Below are 16,608 nucleotides of genomic sequence, written 5' to 3'. Positions count from 1 at the left end.
CAAATTTTAATTTGGATTCCATTAGATAAAAAGAATGAATACAGAGATTTTTTTTTTTAAAAAAAAGAGAAGATAAAAATCTCCATCCAGTCAAGACACAGATGACTGAAGTTAGGAAGAAAACAGTGTCTCAGTTTCATGAGGGAGGAAAGAATCTGTTGAGGTTGAAAGGGAGAGTGTAGAATTCTTCGTTGCGGCTGTCTCCTTTGAACGTACGGAACTTCTCCCACCATTGAAGCCCTCTGTCTCCTCCGCTGTGTCTGTAATCCAACGTGTTATCCAACAACACCGCCGCCATTAACGCCACCGTTGGCGACGAGAAGAATATCGTGTTCAAGAAATCGTTCAACTGTCACACCAGAAACGATCGTTTTTTTTTTTTGGAGTTATTTCCGTGTTTTTTCAGACAAAGGAAAAGGATGTTTCTATTGAGGATATAAAATCCGAGAGAATCTTTACCCAGCCGGCATTGGTGTGAGCAGGACCATGAAAGGCTTTTGCAGTGAATCCTCTGAAATAGTCGGGAATGGAGAATCCTAGGAAGAGGGAGACGCCGACGATGAAGAGGTTTCTCATGGAGTTCATGTTGGTGAATTGCAGAAAGGACAGACCAACTGAACCTGAGAGAGAGAGCTCACAAAAAACCATAAGCATTAGGCGAAAGAGTTCAACGAGGTGATAAGATGTTGAAATAGAAAAATGAATATGTGATTTGAATAAAATATAGATTTTGAAATATTATTTTTAATAATAATGAACACAATATTTATTGTGTGGTATTTATTTTTGTTATATCTATATTTCTTTTTTACTTCACTTGTTATTTTCGTTATAACGTAACAAGAACAAAAAAGATGTAGTAATAACAAAATTTCGTTCCTTTTTATATTTGTCTTTCTTTCTGGTTTAATTTTTGCAATTTTATATTTCTACATGATATTAGAGTCTAGTTTCGATCTGCTCTATATCTATTTTTATTTTTCAATCTTTTCTTTTTTGAATTTTGGAGATTCGTATATTTAAATCGTTCAAAGAGGAGTAAAAACCCAAAATCAAACGTGGTGTTGTGACAAAATGAAGTGAAACCTAAAAACTCTTAAGATAAAGTGAAATCGAGCGAATGATTTAAAAATGAATAATATTCTCTAAAAGAACTAAATTTATTGTTTATAGATTTTTCTAAAGACAATGAAAATATCTATGGTTTTTATCGTATTATCTTTTCAAGATTGACTTTTGCATTCTTTTAAAATCAATCTTAGGAGAATGTTGAAATAGAAAATTAAATATGTGATTAGAAAAAAAATATAGATTTTAAAAAATTATTTTCAATAATAATAAACACAATATTATGTTAAATATTATGTATCATATTTATTTATGTTATATCTATATTTGTTTTACTTTATTTATTAATTTTTTTTATAAATATATGAGTTATTTTTATAATATAACAAGAAGAACAAGAGACAAGAAGAATAAGAAACGTATTAATTTTAATTCTTTTTATATTTGTTGTTCCTGTTTAATTTTCGTAATTTTATATTCTTACATAAGAGGGAATACAGAGTTGAACTGACCGACAAGACCGAACATGACACAGTGAAGAGCGGCGAAGATTGTGAAGGGTATTGAAGCAAACAATGCTCCGAACTTTCCTGTAAGATTCAAGAATTTATAAAGAGACATGATAGCGTGAACGGTCGGAAACAAAATGTGAGGGAGGAATTGCCATTTTGTACCAAGCATTGAGAAGAATATCATAAAGCCAGATGAGATTTGGATGACTCTACGGCTCCCGACACTGGTGCTTCCGAGCAGGCCAACATTCTCTCTGTCGAATCAGTAAAATCCCGTGAAAACATTTAGTTCCGAAATCCGAGAAAATGTGCAAAAAAAGAAAAAATAAAAGGCAAACGACTTTTCTTCAGAATTTGTGTTCTTGATTCTTACATTGAGATGCGTGAGCCACTCAGAGATCCGAATAAACCGTTCAAGAGTATTCCAATGCCTTGCCAACCGATTCCACGGCTAAGGACATGAGGTGGAGGAGGTGTGGCACTTGCCAACCTCGATGCCGCCTTGAAAGCTCCGGTTGACTGTCAAAGTTATACCAAGACATGTAACGAACTCAACGGGATCTTCCAAGTGAGGAAGATGGATAGGGAAACATTACCTCGATGAGCGAAACAAGAACTGCAGCTATCATTCCGAAAGCATGACCAGCATCAAAGGTTAGGGCTCCCCATTGAAGTGGATATGGAATCTTATCCTACAATTCAAGTGACCATCAATCAAAGCGTTTCTATCAATCACAATGGTTTCAACGTTAAATCGGCAATGGGATCTAACCAAGGAGCAGAAGAAATCATGTTGGCCTTATCAGTTCTACAGTTTTCTTGGGTCAGAACCGGTCTGTGTTTGTAAACTCCACTCGCTGTCAAGAGGTGGGCGTAAGCCCAAACAACGGTTATCGATATGAGAAGGGCAAACCTCTCTAGTATCAGCAACTGTCTGAACTGAAAGTTCTTCAGATACTGCACCAAGAACAAACATCACTTGTGAGTAACATTGTTCAATAATGTCAGGAACAAAAACATGATAACGAGAGATAAATTTGGTTCCAAGAAACACCTGAGAGAAGCGATGAAGATGATAAATTTGGTTCCAATAAACACATACAGAAACAGATATACATAAGTACATATACCTAGAACAAATCGCCCACATCTGGCTAAAGCCAAGAATGATTTGCACACTGGAGGCAACAATGACTGCACCTTGTACCGCCCTCATCGTACTGAGAAATATCTGCATATGATGCTTAATGAAAATTCAGCCAATAATAACTACACTACAAACGAAGGAAATCAAGAAATCTGCTACTAACCAAGTGCGGATCCTCGATACGGGTGAATTTAGAGTCGTGAATTATCGAACCGATGGGAACCATGAACGCAAAAGAGCCTCCAATGACAGTGGGCAGCCGGGTTCCAAATAAGGTTTGAAGAAGGGTATTAACACCTTGTAGGAACAACAGAGTCTGAACCACTCTCACTTTATCACCCTAAATCATTTCAAATTTTCAAGCAACGATCTTTATCAAATCCAAATACAGATTCTTGAAGATAAAGACTTGAAGATAAAGAAAAAAAAAGTGCTCACATCATCACCACCCATCAGAGGAACAAGAAACGATGGGATCATCACTACGGTTCCTAGGGAGAGAATGTAATGCTGAAAGCCTAAAGCTATAGCTTCCCCTGGGTATATACAGAGAAGTCACCATCAAGAACACAGAGAAGCTAATCGATAAGGAAATTATTACGACATGGGTTTTCACATGGTCACCCAGTTCAGAACCGAGATTATCAAAAGGAAGAGTTACAAGATTTGGTAACGAGAGAGAAGGGCATACCCCATGAAGGGTTTGAGTCAATACAATACTCTAAACCCTGAAGTTGATCCATTGGTGGGTGAGATATTCCTCCGGCTTCAATGACTCCATGTCTCAGAGAACACAAATTTGCAAACCAAATCTTCTTCTTTCTCTGCCAAAGAAACGACAAAATTCACACTTTTTGCAGTTTTCCGGTTAAACTCAGAAAAGGGTCGTCGGAGAATCGGAAGAATCCGAAAGGGATCTGATTGAATCTGGAAAATGAATGGTTAAAAAGCGTGATTTAACTAAAAAAAGAAGAAAGAAAAAGCGTGAGACAGAGAAAAAGATGTGTTGAATGTTTTGAATCTTTCGATGTTTATATATAAAAGGGAGGATTTGAAAAAGAAAAAAAAGGGCCGTTGGTTTTTATGAATTGACGGAAAAGCCCCTTAAGGAACTGCCAAACTGAAACTGACCGAATATTATCGTTGTTTTGTTCATTTGGGTAAATATAAATAGAGAAAATTTACACCAGTATCAAAAAACGTCACGTCATTAGAAATCTATACATTTTTTTCCTTCCTTTGCAAACTATACCTTTTTATAATTTTTTAACAAAAATACCTTTATTTTATTGTATAATTTCAATGTTGCCATTAAACATTTCAAAAAAATTATAGCATAAAAAATATATATTTTATTCAGAAACTGTTATCTCGGAAAACTGTTTTTTTCATCTGAAATAATAATTTCCATCTGTGAGAATCTGTTTTTATTTGGTTTAACTGTTTTTGTATACGAAAAAATAATTTTGTTATCAAGAAGAACTGTTTCTCGTCCGAAAAAAATATTGTTTCATTCGGGAAAGACTTTTTTTTATCCGAAAGAAATATTTTTTATCTGAAAAAATCTATTTTCGTCCGGGGAATACTTTTTTTTTTAGAGAATTGTTTTCATCGGGGAAAAAATGTTTTTTATATGAAAAACAATTTTTTTTATACATGAGAACTATTTTCATTCGGACAAAAAACGTACACTTCCGAACGAAAAACAACTCCCTCGAAAAAAACAGTTCGTCCGGACAAAAAAACAAACTTTTCCGAACGAAAATATTCAGAAACTGTTATCTCGGAAAACTGTTTTTTTCATCTGAAATAATAATTTCCATCTGTGAGAATCTGTTTTTATTTGGTTTAACTGTTTTTGTATACGAAAAAATAATTTTGTTATCAAGAAGAACTGTTTCTCGTCCGAAAAAAATATTGTTTCATTCGGGAAAGACTTTTTTTTATCCGAAAGAAATATTTTTTATCTGAAAAAATCTATTTTCGTCCGGGGAATACTTTTTTTTTTAGAGAATTGTTTTCATCGGGGAAAAAATGTTTTTTATATGAAAAACAATTTTTTTTATACATGAGAACTATTTTCATTCGGACAAAAAACGTACACTTCCGAACGAAAAACAACTCCCTCGAAAAAAACAGTTCGTCCGGACAAAAAAACAAACTTTTCCGAACGAAAAATAGATTTTTCCGACAAAAAACAATCGTGCCGGACAAAAAACAGTTCTCCCGGACAAAAAAAAAAATTCTCCCGGATAAAAACAAACTCTCTCGAACAAAAACAGTTATCCTGGACAAAAAAAATTATTCCGGACAAAAAAGAGACTCTTCCGGACGAAAAACAGTTCTCCCGGACAAAAAACAGACTCTCCTAGACGAAAAATAGTTCTCCCGGACAAAAAACAGACTCTCCCGGATGAAAAACAGTTCTCCCGGATAAAAACAGTCTCTCCCGGATGAAAAACAGCTCTCCCGGATTACACAGTTTTCAAAAAAAATATGTTTTTTATATTACACATTTTTTCAGGACGCTAAATGATAATATTGAAATTATACAATAAAGTAAGGGTAGTTTTGTAAAAAATTTATAAAAAAGTATAGTTTGCAAATGTCATAACTATTTTGTCATACTTTGCAAAACACCACATCTTTTTATCACACTTAACCAAGAACCCCATATAAATAATGGATGTTAATTAATAAGTTTTCGCTTTACAGCTTAGGCTCTTTAAATGTGTATATTGGTTCGTGTTTACCAATTTAATTAGTAATTAATTAAGTTGTGTTAATTACTTGTGTACTTTATAATTGCTCTTCTAAAATTTTATATAGACAAAGCTATATCTTCCAAATATATTTGACAAATCATATAAATCCCTTCATATTTTATTTAGTTTTCTTGGGTTTTTTTTTGGACATTTTATTTCAGTTTTTCCACTTGAACAGAGATGGGGTCCAGATATAAAAAAAAGGAGCATCTGAGAAGTCACGTGTGTAAAGTGAAAGAATCTGAAATACACGTACGACAATGAAATTTCATATTTCAAAAAATAAACTATACTATAGAGATTTTTGGTGGGCTTGAACAATTGATATATGTATATAGATGACCTTGATTTAAACATAGAAATGCTTATCGTCTCTATGATTGCAATGTAAAATCCTGGATTCAAAGATTATCATGACACTGTTTGTTTCAGCAAATCAAACTATTTCTAATCCTTTTATTCAATTTTTAAAAATGTTGAATAAAACTCAGATAAAGGGCAGTCCGGTGCACAAAGCATCCCGTTGAGAGGAAGTCCGTGGAAGGATCTCACCACAAGGGTGTATTGTAGACAAATCTTACCTTGCAGAAATATCTGCAAGAGGTTGTTTGCGGGATTCGAAACCGTGACTTCAAGATACCAGTATAATATTATAGAGATATCAAATTCTATGGAGATATGAAATGAAAACATATAATTGATTTCATTTATTTAATTAAGAAATAGTTATTGTCAAATGTCATTGTCAATGATAAGATCATAAAATTATGTTTGGTCACTCACATCTGATGAGATATCATAAAACCAAAACCACGAAGACGGACATGCTCTTTTTTTTTAACCGCATATCATGAATCAATATTCGTATTATTAATTTAGATACCATCTATGTGATTTAGAATATACATCCATTTTTTTAAATTTAAAATTCGAATTAGATGCGAAATATACGTTTTGCGTCCTCATTTCACCGGTTAAACTATATAAATTGGGATGACAAAGACATAGTCATAGAATACGTTCAAGGCGGCGGCAAATTGTTCAATAAGGTGGAGAAAGGGGGGTTGCTGAAACAAACCACCCTAGGATATTTTCAACGGTTAATCTCAAACCGGAAAATCTGCTTCTGGACGACAAAAGATACCTCAAAGTCTCTGACTTTAGCCTCAGGGCCGTCTCGAACCAGCTCAGGCAAGATGGTCTTTCCCCAACATTTTATGGGACACCGGCTTATCTTGCGTCAGAGGTTTTGCCGTGAAACGCCGATGTCTGGCCGTGTGGGAGTGATCTTGTTCGGTTTAATGGCAGGTCATTTGCCGGTCTATGACAAGAACATCGTCGCTATGGCCAGGAAGAGCAACAAATGAGAGTTCTGGTGTCCGAGGTTGTTCTTACCCTTCCTGAGATCACGATGAATAGATGGTTCAAGAAAGGGTATAAACATGTCAAATTCTCCATTGATGATCACGATAAGCTTTGAAGGGTTAATGATGATGATGAATCATCAGTCAATTCGTCATCTGGAAGATCCTCGACGGCTTCAGAGGCTGGCGCTAAGACAGCGGGTCGGGTCAATCCCAAGACCCAGGAGTCTAACCGCACTCAGACCCGTAGTCCACTAGTCGATCTTCTGTTACTGACTCTGACCCGTGACAGATCAATAACGATGTTTAGATAACAATTTCTTAGGACAGAAAATGAAAACATAGAACGTGTACAGAAGACAACTTATGCTCCTATGATCCTGTATATATAAATATTTTCACAGGTACAAGTAACCATCCAGGATGATGAGTCCCAAAATCACCAAAAATTAATGAAATAAAACAAATAAAGTGTCTTTTAACTTAGTACCAAAATATCAAGAGAAACCAGACCGAAATCGTTTAGAGAGCTCCAAGTGTCTAGCTCTGCTCCTGAGCTTCTGCAGCCTGCTTTTCCTCAGCCGCCGCAGCCATTAGTTCATCAAACTTTTCAGACTTCCCGAGCATGATCTCAATCTGTACGGTGAAAACAAAAGATCTTAGCTTCTGATGAACAATTACGGGAAACCAAATGGCAAATCAGGAAAAGGGTTATCGTCACAAATCTCTGTTCTAATCAATTGCCAAGGAATATCTTGATTTTTTTTTTTAGTGCAGTTGATGAACCAGACAACAAGAAATTATATCACCGAAGTGTACCTTCGCTTTCTGAACAGGACGTCCCCTCGAGTCATCCTTTATATCCACGGTTGAGGTCATGATCTCTACCAAAAAGATACAATTTTCAGAGACAAAGATTAGCCAGGCGTCATGTAATCCACTTTTTAATATGATGTCCAGACCAAAAGTAGAAGATCTTACTTTTCTCAACAGCAAACCCGTTGTTCTTCAGGATTTCAGCAACAGTAACAACAGTAGCAATAGCTGCAGATGGATTGACCAATGAATAATCAAATGGACAGACGAAAGATGAAAAACGATCGAATAAAGACAACATAAATCCGGAGCTTTGCATATCCCCTCAATGGATCTCTCTGAAAATAGAAGTGATCTATTCTCTCTTAAATTTTCAACTTAACCAAATCAATCCTACTTCCATTTATTGGAGACTAATTAAGAAGCTCAACCAGGAAATAAAAAAATACATCACAGTCACCATCAAAGGGAAAGAACTCGAGAAATGAGGAAAAACAAAACAGAAATATGAGATCTCACGCCAAAAATATAAGAGAGAAGATTGAACATACCCATTCCAAGAGCAGACAATTCAACCTCGTTGTACTGTTGCATGTACCTCTAAAGGAACAACAAAATAATTAGCTAAATCAATCCAAGGGATAAATACATATCGCATATCTTAAGACATAGGACAGGATCACATATCCATACACAGAAACACCAAAAACGCATAAGAGTCAGGGCATTGAAAACGTCATAATCTTCTCATAAGTGAGGAAAGTATTCAAGCACTGATATCTAGATAAACTCTCCATGCCACCTCGAGCAACCAACAAGATGATATATAACGATCTTTCTCCAGTACCCAGTAGCACACTAAGGTCCGAGAGACCATACATTGACCCACATGAAACATCACAAATTTCTGACAGATTGAGCCCAGAAGCGGAAAACAATCGTATTCTCGTTGGACGATAGATCAAATCTAGACACTTGGGAGACCGAAAGGAGGTTACCTTAGCTAGATTGACGTAGAAGAACAATGGTTTCTTGGTGTTAGAAACCTGAATCAGGTTCTTCTTATAGGTATCACCGGCCAAGTTCATCTTGTTCACTCCCTCCGTGATTTCTTCCATGGAAGCTAACACTCGAAAACCCTAACCCTAAATTTTCTCCACTCTGAATCCCTCTCTCAGGGGATAATAAATCAATAAATTAACTCAGCATCGAAGCGAGGCTTTGGGCCCAAAACACGCAACATGACTGGGTCAACCCGATACCTAAATCGGGTCGGGTTGGATTTTTTTTTTTTGCGTTCACTTAATTATAAATGAAATTCATTGTGGCATTATCCAAAAGGTCCAACTTCTCGAAAAACCCGAAGAGGAGCCTTCATCGATCAGTGATCGGAGCCATGCCGGTCTTCAAGACGCCTTTCAATGGCTACTCCGTCAAATTCAGTCCTTTCTACGAGTCTCGGCTCGCCGTCGCCACCGCTCAGAACTTCGGAATCCTCGGCAATGGTCGAATCCACGTCCTCGAGCTTCCTCCCTCTGCACCCGTCGTCGAATCCACTGCCTTCGACACCGCCGACGCCGTCTACGACGTCTCCTGGTCGGAATCTCACGACTCCCTCCTCGTCGCCGCCCTCGGAGACGGCTCCGTGAAGATCTACGACACCGCACTGCCTCCGCCCTCGAACCCAATTCGCTCCTTCCACGAGCACGCGCGTGAGGTCCACTCCGCCGATTACAACCCCACGCGCCGGGATTCGTTCCTTACCGCTTCGTGGGACGATACAGTCAAGCTCTGGACCATGGATCGTCCGGCGAGCATTCGGACTTTCAAGGAGCACGCGTATTGTGTGTATCAAGCGATTTGGAACCCTAAACATGGCGATGTATTCGCCTCTGCTTCTGGAGACTGTACCCTTAGGATCTGGGATGTTCGAGAACCAGGGTCGACGATGATTATCCCTGCGCACGACTTCGAGATCTTGTCGTGTGATTGGAACAAGTACGATGATTGCATTCTCGCAACTTCTTCGGTGGACAAGACGATCAAGGTATGGGACGTACGGAATTACAGGGTTCCTGTGTCGGTGCTTAATGGCCATGGTTATGCGGTGAGGAAAGTGAAGTTTTCGCCGCATAGAAGGAATATGATGGCTTCGTGCTCGTATGACATGACTGTGTGCTTGTGGGATTTCATGGTGGAGGATGCTTTGGTGGGTCGATATGATCATCACACCGAGTTCGCGGTCGGGATCGATATGAGTGTTCTTGTGGAGGGGCTAATGGCGAGCACAGGATGGGACGAGCTCGTCTACATTTGGCAGCAAGGGATGGACCCGAGGACGAGTTGAATGTAAGTTTGATCATCCCTCATACTTCCCTGTGGTATCTTTGATTTTGTTTGGTTACCATACGGAGAATTTCGGAATAAAGTTGAAATTTTTAGTTGAAAAGGAAGGAATGTAATCTGTGGAGAGAAAACTGATGGAATTGCGATAGCTGAGTAAGCTTTCCTTCCATCTGTGAATTGATTTCTGTGGAAGAACCGTCCTGTTCATATACAACCTTTTACAAAGCTTCATTTTTTAGGGGTTCTTCACAAATGTGGCTAAGATTATAGATCATTGTGGTATGTAGGCTTGAACTGTTTCGTCATCTGAGTATAAACACGATTTGTCTAGCTGATCAGAATGAATCATATCATACTAGGAGATTCGGTATCGGTTCTATCTTCTGTTGATAGAAACCGTATCTTGATGTGGGCAATAGAGACGACTGATGAAGCTTCGATCTTGCGAGATTTACACCCGAGAAACTCTTAAATTGTTGCACTCTAGTGAAATGAACTGTCGGGAACGATTCAGTACCCGATTACACAGGCTTCGTCAGCACGAAAAACCCCGGTTAAATTGTTTCGTGGTTGGAATTGGAAGATACTCTGAGGTTACAAAAGTTCAGTCCAAGTAGAAGAGGAGATTTGGGAATGGAACCTATGAACATACATAGGGACTAAGCAGTTTGATGGCTAAGCTCAATATTTAGCTTGTGCCTTGTAGATTGGGAATCACTAATCTGGATTCAGGATTTTCGGGTTTGAAATCATTGGTATGAGATGAATCCAAGCAAATTTCGGATTGGTATGGTCCGGTTTTTAAAACTTTACAAGTTCATGATTTTCTATACATTTTTTTTTTTGCAAGTTCTTTTTATGGGAGTTTCCTTTTAAAGCAAAGTAAACCAAACATGAAAGATAATCAAATCATTCTTTGAACAATCCAAGAATTTTTTATTTTAAAAAAAACATGAACAACGAATCTTTTGAATACGTACGTGTATAATATGATCGAAGTGTGTATCCGAGTTCAGTATTCAAGCAATGTTACTATATGATATATTATTATTTATAAATGCTAGCTATATTCTTAGTATTAATTAAATACATAATGGTATCATTTGTGTATTCCGAATACATCATCGAGTCATTGAATAGTAATAGCAGTGGCGATAGTGGGCAGAGGAAATTTGCAAAAGCAAAAATCAAGACAAATTTATAAATTTATAACATTAATATATATATATATTTATATATCTTCCCAAAAAAAAGAAATAGTTAAATATAAAATATATATATTGATAATTAACCCGAATCAATAAAATGATTAGAAGATGACATCAGGGACAATGTCAAGCTCCTTGAAGGCCTTGGGACAGTCGGGGAGAGGGGTGTTCCTCATGAACCCTAGAGGGTTAACGGTCCTCGTCTCGTTGGACACGATCCCGTCGTTGGCGGTCAGGCTGATCCTGGCGGCGTTCCTGAGGAACTCCTCGTTGTTGATTTCACGGCACTCGGCCTCGGGCGATTCCACCAGCACGATCTCGCAGACCTCTTCCTCGTGGTCGCCCGTCACGACCATCTCGTAGTTCCCTGACTTGTCCGTCACCGCCTCCTCCACCAATGTCACTGTCTGGTTCACTCTGTTCTTGCATTCCAGCTTCACCTTCGCCCCTGCCATATATATATATATATATATATAACCTATCATGTACATGTATTCTAATATATATATATATAGAGAGAGAGAGAGAGAGTAAAAGATGGAGACCTTCAAGGAATTTGCTGAGGCGGGTGATGAACTGGACGCGGCAAGTGTCGCAGTAGACGGATCCCTTGATGTGGAACGTGTCAAAGTCGTCGGCGTCAGCGGCGGCGAAGTTGACGAGAGTGGCCAAGCAAAGGGCCGAGGCAAGGAAGAAGATGACTTTCGCCATTATTCTCTCTCTCTTTTTTTTTTTTTAAGTTGAAATGTTATTTGGTCTTCTTCTCTATTTAGTGATTTTTATTGCGTTCGATTTTGTTTAGAGAGGGAGACACTAAGACAGATGCGGCAACATGTCTCCTTATATAAAGGGTCACAAAATGACAAAGCCAATGGCTTCCTTGCTATATTTGGAAAGTGTGTATTTTGGTCTCTGTCTATTTTTGGTGGGTATACTTATATTATTGTTTGACCCCTACCTTTTCTCGTTACCGTTCCTATGTCTGAATCACAAATTTAGTTGAAAATTTCTCTCTTCCATTGATTTTTTTTGGGGGAATAAAAACATCATCATCTCTTTTTTTTTTTTTGCAATTTTTGTTGCATAAATGAGATAACTATTTCGTAATAAAACAAAACAAAGAGCATATACATTTCGGTTTAGTGTGTTTATATATCAAAGTACTTTGAATTTGATGAATAATTTTAATAACAGAGAAAATTCCTCTTATTCCATTTATAATTCTCGAAATTTCGAATACTTACATCTGGTTGACATGTGAGTGAATGCCATCCAACCCCCCTCTAAAAACTTGTTTGAGTGTGGGTTTGGGTTATAGGATTTCAATATTAAATTGGATATTTTTCATGGATTTTTATAGTTAGGGAAATTTTTTTAAGGAGTGATTTGAGTTTATCTGATACCCCGATTTGACCGATTTGCCCTTTTCATGTGTCGCATTCTCTCATCGTTTATGGGGGTCAAAAACGTCCAATAAAATCAACCCTCTCCTCGAGTGTTTCACCTCGTCTTAAACCACTAGAAAAGCGAGCCTCCGTCTTTCACTCTTCGTAAAATATTTTCTGATTCCTCGGAGATTTTTGGTTTCTGGGCGAAGATTCTCGTATTCAGTAAGTTTCTAGACGATCGTGATCTCTATATGGTTTCACGGGGTTTTCCTCGTTCGTATCGTTGTTTTGAATGTGGAGATTATCGATCGTGGTAGGGTTTTAGAGCACGTACGAGTTCATCGTTTTGGTTCCGATCGATTAGGGTTTCGTGGCTGCCTAGAAAAGTAGCAGGGAAAAGCTTCTCCGAGTGTTTTTATTTCGTTAGAATTTAACAGATCAATTCAATTAGGGCAAAAACATTGATAGTTCTGAAACCCTGTCGTTAATGTGTTCTCTTTCGCGCCCTAGCTAGTGTCGGTTTGTTGACACTTTTGGGCGATTAAACGAGCCATTGGACTTTGATCAGACTCTTAACCGTGGATTCTGAATCGTTAATGCGAGTAGGAACAGTTTCTAATTTAATCTCCATGTCTTTTTAATTATGTTTCCTGGTCATTCTCTTGAAATATAATATAGTAGTCTCTTCTGAAACCCTAGTTTTGTTTTGTTCATACTATTTCCTTAAATATACAGATCACGATCTATCGAAGCCATGGATCGTGGACATGTGACCGACTGGTTGGAGACGTTGGGGAAAGAAATTGGATCAGCCATCATGATCGTCGATGAGACGATTCAAAAGGTATCTATCCGGTTCGATATATATACATATACATATATACCTTCAGTCCTCTTTCAGATATTTCTGTTTGATCGATACACATCAGTTTTGATGCCCGAGTTCAGACAGCACATTATGATTCTGTTCAGAATGTGAACTAACGAAACTTAATCTATAAACCATGTCAACATCAACATCTGTTCTTTGTGATCTGCCAGAATATTTTGTGGATGCTAACTTTCTCTCTCGGCATAAACCGAGTTGAATATATCGACTAAGCATTTGTAAAGTTGAATCTAAATCCCCATGAACTTCTGGATTATAAAAAAAAAATGTAAATCCAGCTCAGAGCATGTCTTAGAACATCCTTGTCTACATTCACGATGGATCTTTCAAGAAAGTGTCTGATCATATAAACTTACTTTTCGGGGTATAATCTGAAAAGGGTATTTGTTACATTAATCCGCCTTAATTCTTCTCTGTTTCCGGTCCTTCTTTTGCAGAGTATGAAAGCATTGAGCTCTAATGTTAAAGAACTCTGGTCGAATCTTATCAAGGAGATTGACTCGGCGATTAATTCTGAAATAGCGGATATTATTCGCCCGGAAGAAGAATGTTCCCCCGAGAATGATAGATTTGTCACAGAGATCAAAGAAACATATGGTGAGTATTGATATCGAAGACAACCTTAATTTGTAACTTTCTGTTTAAGCTCAATAATACTAATGATGAATCACACACAGAAGACCAATGAACATACAGAAATCTCAAAACTTGAGGCTGAATTTCAAATGGGTTATTCCTGTTTTTGCAGATTTCTCGGTTACTTGAGGAGCAAGTAATTAACAGTTTTTTTATATATATATATATATAAAAAATTCTTGCAGGAACTTGGAGTAGTGAGGTTCAAGTGGAGAAAGGAAATCAGAGCTGCGAAGAGACAGAATCTTCGGATGAAGAAGACAAGAGCGAGCCATCTGATGAAGATAACTGGTATTCCTTTGGAGAGGCTTCTTCCGACTCTGAATGGGAGTTAGTTTAGGATGTTTCTTGGTCAATTAAGTTTATATACATACATACATACATATATGTATATATATATGGGCAGATTTTAGGAAATTGATAAATTTTGATTAAATGGGCATTCAGGATTTTGGTTATATCTAGTGAGGCTTTTTCAAGATTCCATTGATATTGTGAGGAAAAAAGAAATAATTTACAAGTTCACGAAGTACTTTTATTTATATATCACCCTTATTACAGAACCTTAGATTACATTAATTATATTCAAATATTTCGGTGCCAATATATGGCAATGCTACTAAATGTAAGTTGATGTGCAAATTTTCTTAAAACTACTTTCAGCGTGTTCCCTTTGTCCATAATATATATTCAACGTGCGTGTGCGTGCAGCTTAAGGAAACGGTCGCCGCAAATCCACGATACAAATTTACACCGCCAAAGTAATTGAAATATTATAGCTTATCTCCGGTACCCATTATTGCAATAATGGAGCCACAAGGTTAGACAAATAAATACGTAACTTTAATAGAGGTTGACAACATTACTTTTTTTTTTTTTTTTTGGAGAATTCACATTCGACCTCAACTTTTGCGAGTAAGAATATCATTTGGATACTCGAGTTTTGAATACTTATACAAGATCGGATCCTTATATGCTTGGATTCGAACTCGAATTCAGATAATCCAAAAATCATAAATACTTTATTCGAATATATTATTGATACCTAATGTTCGTTGCTTAGCTACAAAAAAAAATGAAAACGAAAAAGAACATCAATTGGCTCCTTATGTCAAGGCCGACGTACAAAAAATTAAATGATAATTCCAAAAAATTGTTGAAAATGTGACGTATTCTTTAGGACCATACCCCATTGCAATAACGGAAAATATATGTAAAGCTTCCTTTCATATATAACTGAATCTATCGTAATTTTCGGACATCGTTCACCTCTTCTATTTCTACATGACAACCAATAAAAATAATATTGTCAATAATCAAATAATAAAATCTATATATTATGATATCAGTAATGCATATCTAAAAATTATTATCGGATACTAGTAATACGATCGAAAAATAAAGATATTACTTTGGTTTGATTGAAATACAACATAAACTTAATATTAATTTTCGTTCATTTTATATAATTTAGTATAGATAATTAATGCTAAATTTAGCGTTACTCGTGTAACCCTAATAGTACTAAACTAGACCTTATATATACATATAAATATATGTATGTATATGTGTATATATATATATATAGTATTATTGATGGCAAAATATAATAGTTGAATGCATATGGTTAGAATTCAATTGTGAATATGGGAAGAGGATCACAAAATTTATGCCGCACGTTATGTATAAATTATGTCACCCAACGGACTCAACTTGCCTTCGTTCGCCATATACATGCAACTTGTTACCACTTTAATTAACGAACCACACGCACGTAATCCATAATCTATATTTGCCTATAAATACCTTATAGTTTCCTCACTTCTTCTTCACCACTCTACCATAAAACCCTAAACCTAAAAAAACAAAAACACAGTTCTTTTCCACCCTTTTCAATGGCGTCGGCCTTGATCACAGTTTTACTAGCAATTCTTGCGACGGGTGTTGTGGTTTCGGAGGCCACGTCACGTGGAAACCTCGCCATGGACAAAGCCGAGTCGATATCGAGGAAACACGAGAAATGGATGACTCGTTTCTCTCGTGTCTACAGCGACGAATCCGAAAAAAATATGAGGCGAAATGTGTTCAAGAAGAACTTGGAGTTCATCGAGAAATTCAACAGAAACGGAGAAAAGGGCTTCAAGCTCGGGATCAATAGGTTTTCGGATTTGTCCGAGGAAGAGTTCCTTGCCTCTCACACGGGATTCAACAACGGAATGGACGTAGTTTCTACGTCAAAGACCGAGGAAAGGGTGTCGTTTAGGTATGGGAACGTGAGCGAGGTTGGTGAGAATAAGGACTGGAGAAGCGAAGGAGCTGTTACCAGTGTCAAATACCAAGGCCCGTGTGGTAAGCTTTTTCAAGATTATACTATACGTTAATGTACGCCTAATAATCACTTTGGAGGATAAAAGGACTATATATATATATATATATATATATATATATATATATATATATATATATATA

The 16,608-nt window shown here is 37.0% G+C and overlaps 5 protein-coding genes and 1 pseudogene across 5 annotated transcripts in view; 3 read left to right on the top strand and 3 right to left on the bottom strand.

Moving 5' to 3' along the window:
* Position 1: 1 nt before the first annotated feature.
* On the bottom strand, positions 2 to 6,950 carry LOC104813321 (annotated as a pseudogene).
* Positions 6,951 to 7,207: 257 nt separating this feature from the next.
* On the bottom strand, positions 7,208 to 8,840 carry LOC104812640 (uncharacterized protein At2g34160-like). Its single transcript, XM_010539910.2, has 5 exons — positions 8,671 to 8,840; positions 8,224 to 8,272; positions 7,838 to 7,900; positions 7,676 to 7,740; positions 7,208 to 7,492 (listed from the first exon to the last, which is right to left on the bottom strand). The coding sequence occupies exons 1-5, from the start codon at positions 8,788 to 8,790 to the stop codon at positions 7,397 to 7,399; spliced, it is 393 nt and encodes a 130-aa protein (XP_010538212.1). The 5' UTR covers positions 8,791 to 8,840; the 3' UTR covers positions 7,208 to 7,396.
* Positions 8,841 to 9,025: 185 nt separating this feature from the next.
* Positions 9,026 to 10,348, top strand: LOC104812639 (peroxisome biogenesis protein 7). The gene has a single exon (XM_010539909.1). It carries the CDS (start codon positions 9,069 to 9,071, stop codon positions 10,017 to 10,019), a length of 951 nt encoding a protein of 316 aa, XP_010538211.1. The 5' UTR covers positions 9,026 to 9,068; the 3' UTR covers positions 10,020 to 10,348.
* Positions 10,349 to 11,189: 841 nt separating this feature from the next.
* LOC104812637 (pollen-specific protein-like At4g18596) lies at positions 11,190 to 12,046 on the bottom strand. The gene is made up of 2 exons (XM_010539907.1): positions 11,772 to 12,046; positions 11,190 to 11,674 (listed from the first exon to the last, which is right to left on the bottom strand). The coding sequence occupies exons 1-2, from the start codon at positions 11,935 to 11,937 to the stop codon at positions 11,328 to 11,330; spliced, it is 513 nt and encodes a 170-aa protein (XP_010538209.1). The 5' UTR covers positions 11,938 to 12,046; the 3' UTR covers positions 11,190 to 11,327.
* Positions 12,047 to 12,746: 700 nt separating this feature from the next.
* Positions 12,747 to 14,599, top strand: LOC104812636. The gene is made up of 4 exons (XM_010539906.1): positions 12,747 to 12,836; positions 13,350 to 13,458; positions 13,941 to 14,100; positions 14,325 to 14,599. Exons 2-4 carry the CDS (start codon positions 13,369 to 13,371, stop codon positions 14,477 to 14,479), a joined length of 405 nt encoding a protein of 134 aa, XP_010538208.1. The 5' UTR covers positions 12,747 to 12,836; positions 13,350 to 13,368; the 3' UTR covers positions 14,480 to 14,599.
* A 1,363-nt stretch (positions 14,600 to 15,962) lies between these two features.
* The window catches only part of LOC104812635 (ervatamin-B), a 3,246-nt gene continuing 2,600 nt past the window's right edge, over positions 15,963 to 16,608 (top strand). Inside the window, exon 1 of the mRNA XM_010539905.1 lies at positions 15,963 to 16,497. Within this exon, the coding sequence (XP_010538207.1) occupies positions 16,035 to 16,497 (463 nt within the window). The 5' untranslated portion in view covers positions 15,963 to 16,034. The remainder of the gene's footprint in view (positions 16,498 to 16,608) is intronic.

Source organism: Tarenaya hassleriana, unplaced genomic scaffold, assembly GCF_000463585.1.
Source record: "Tarenaya hassleriana unplaced genomic scaffold, ASM46358v1 Cleome2, whole genome shotgun sequence".
Taxonomy (NCBI): Eukaryota; Viridiplantae; Streptophyta; class Magnoliopsida; order Brassicales; family Cleomaceae; genus Tarenaya; species Tarenaya hassleriana.
Note: the sequence above shows the minus strand (reverse complement) of the source record. Positions and strands in the feature narration are given on the sequence as shown.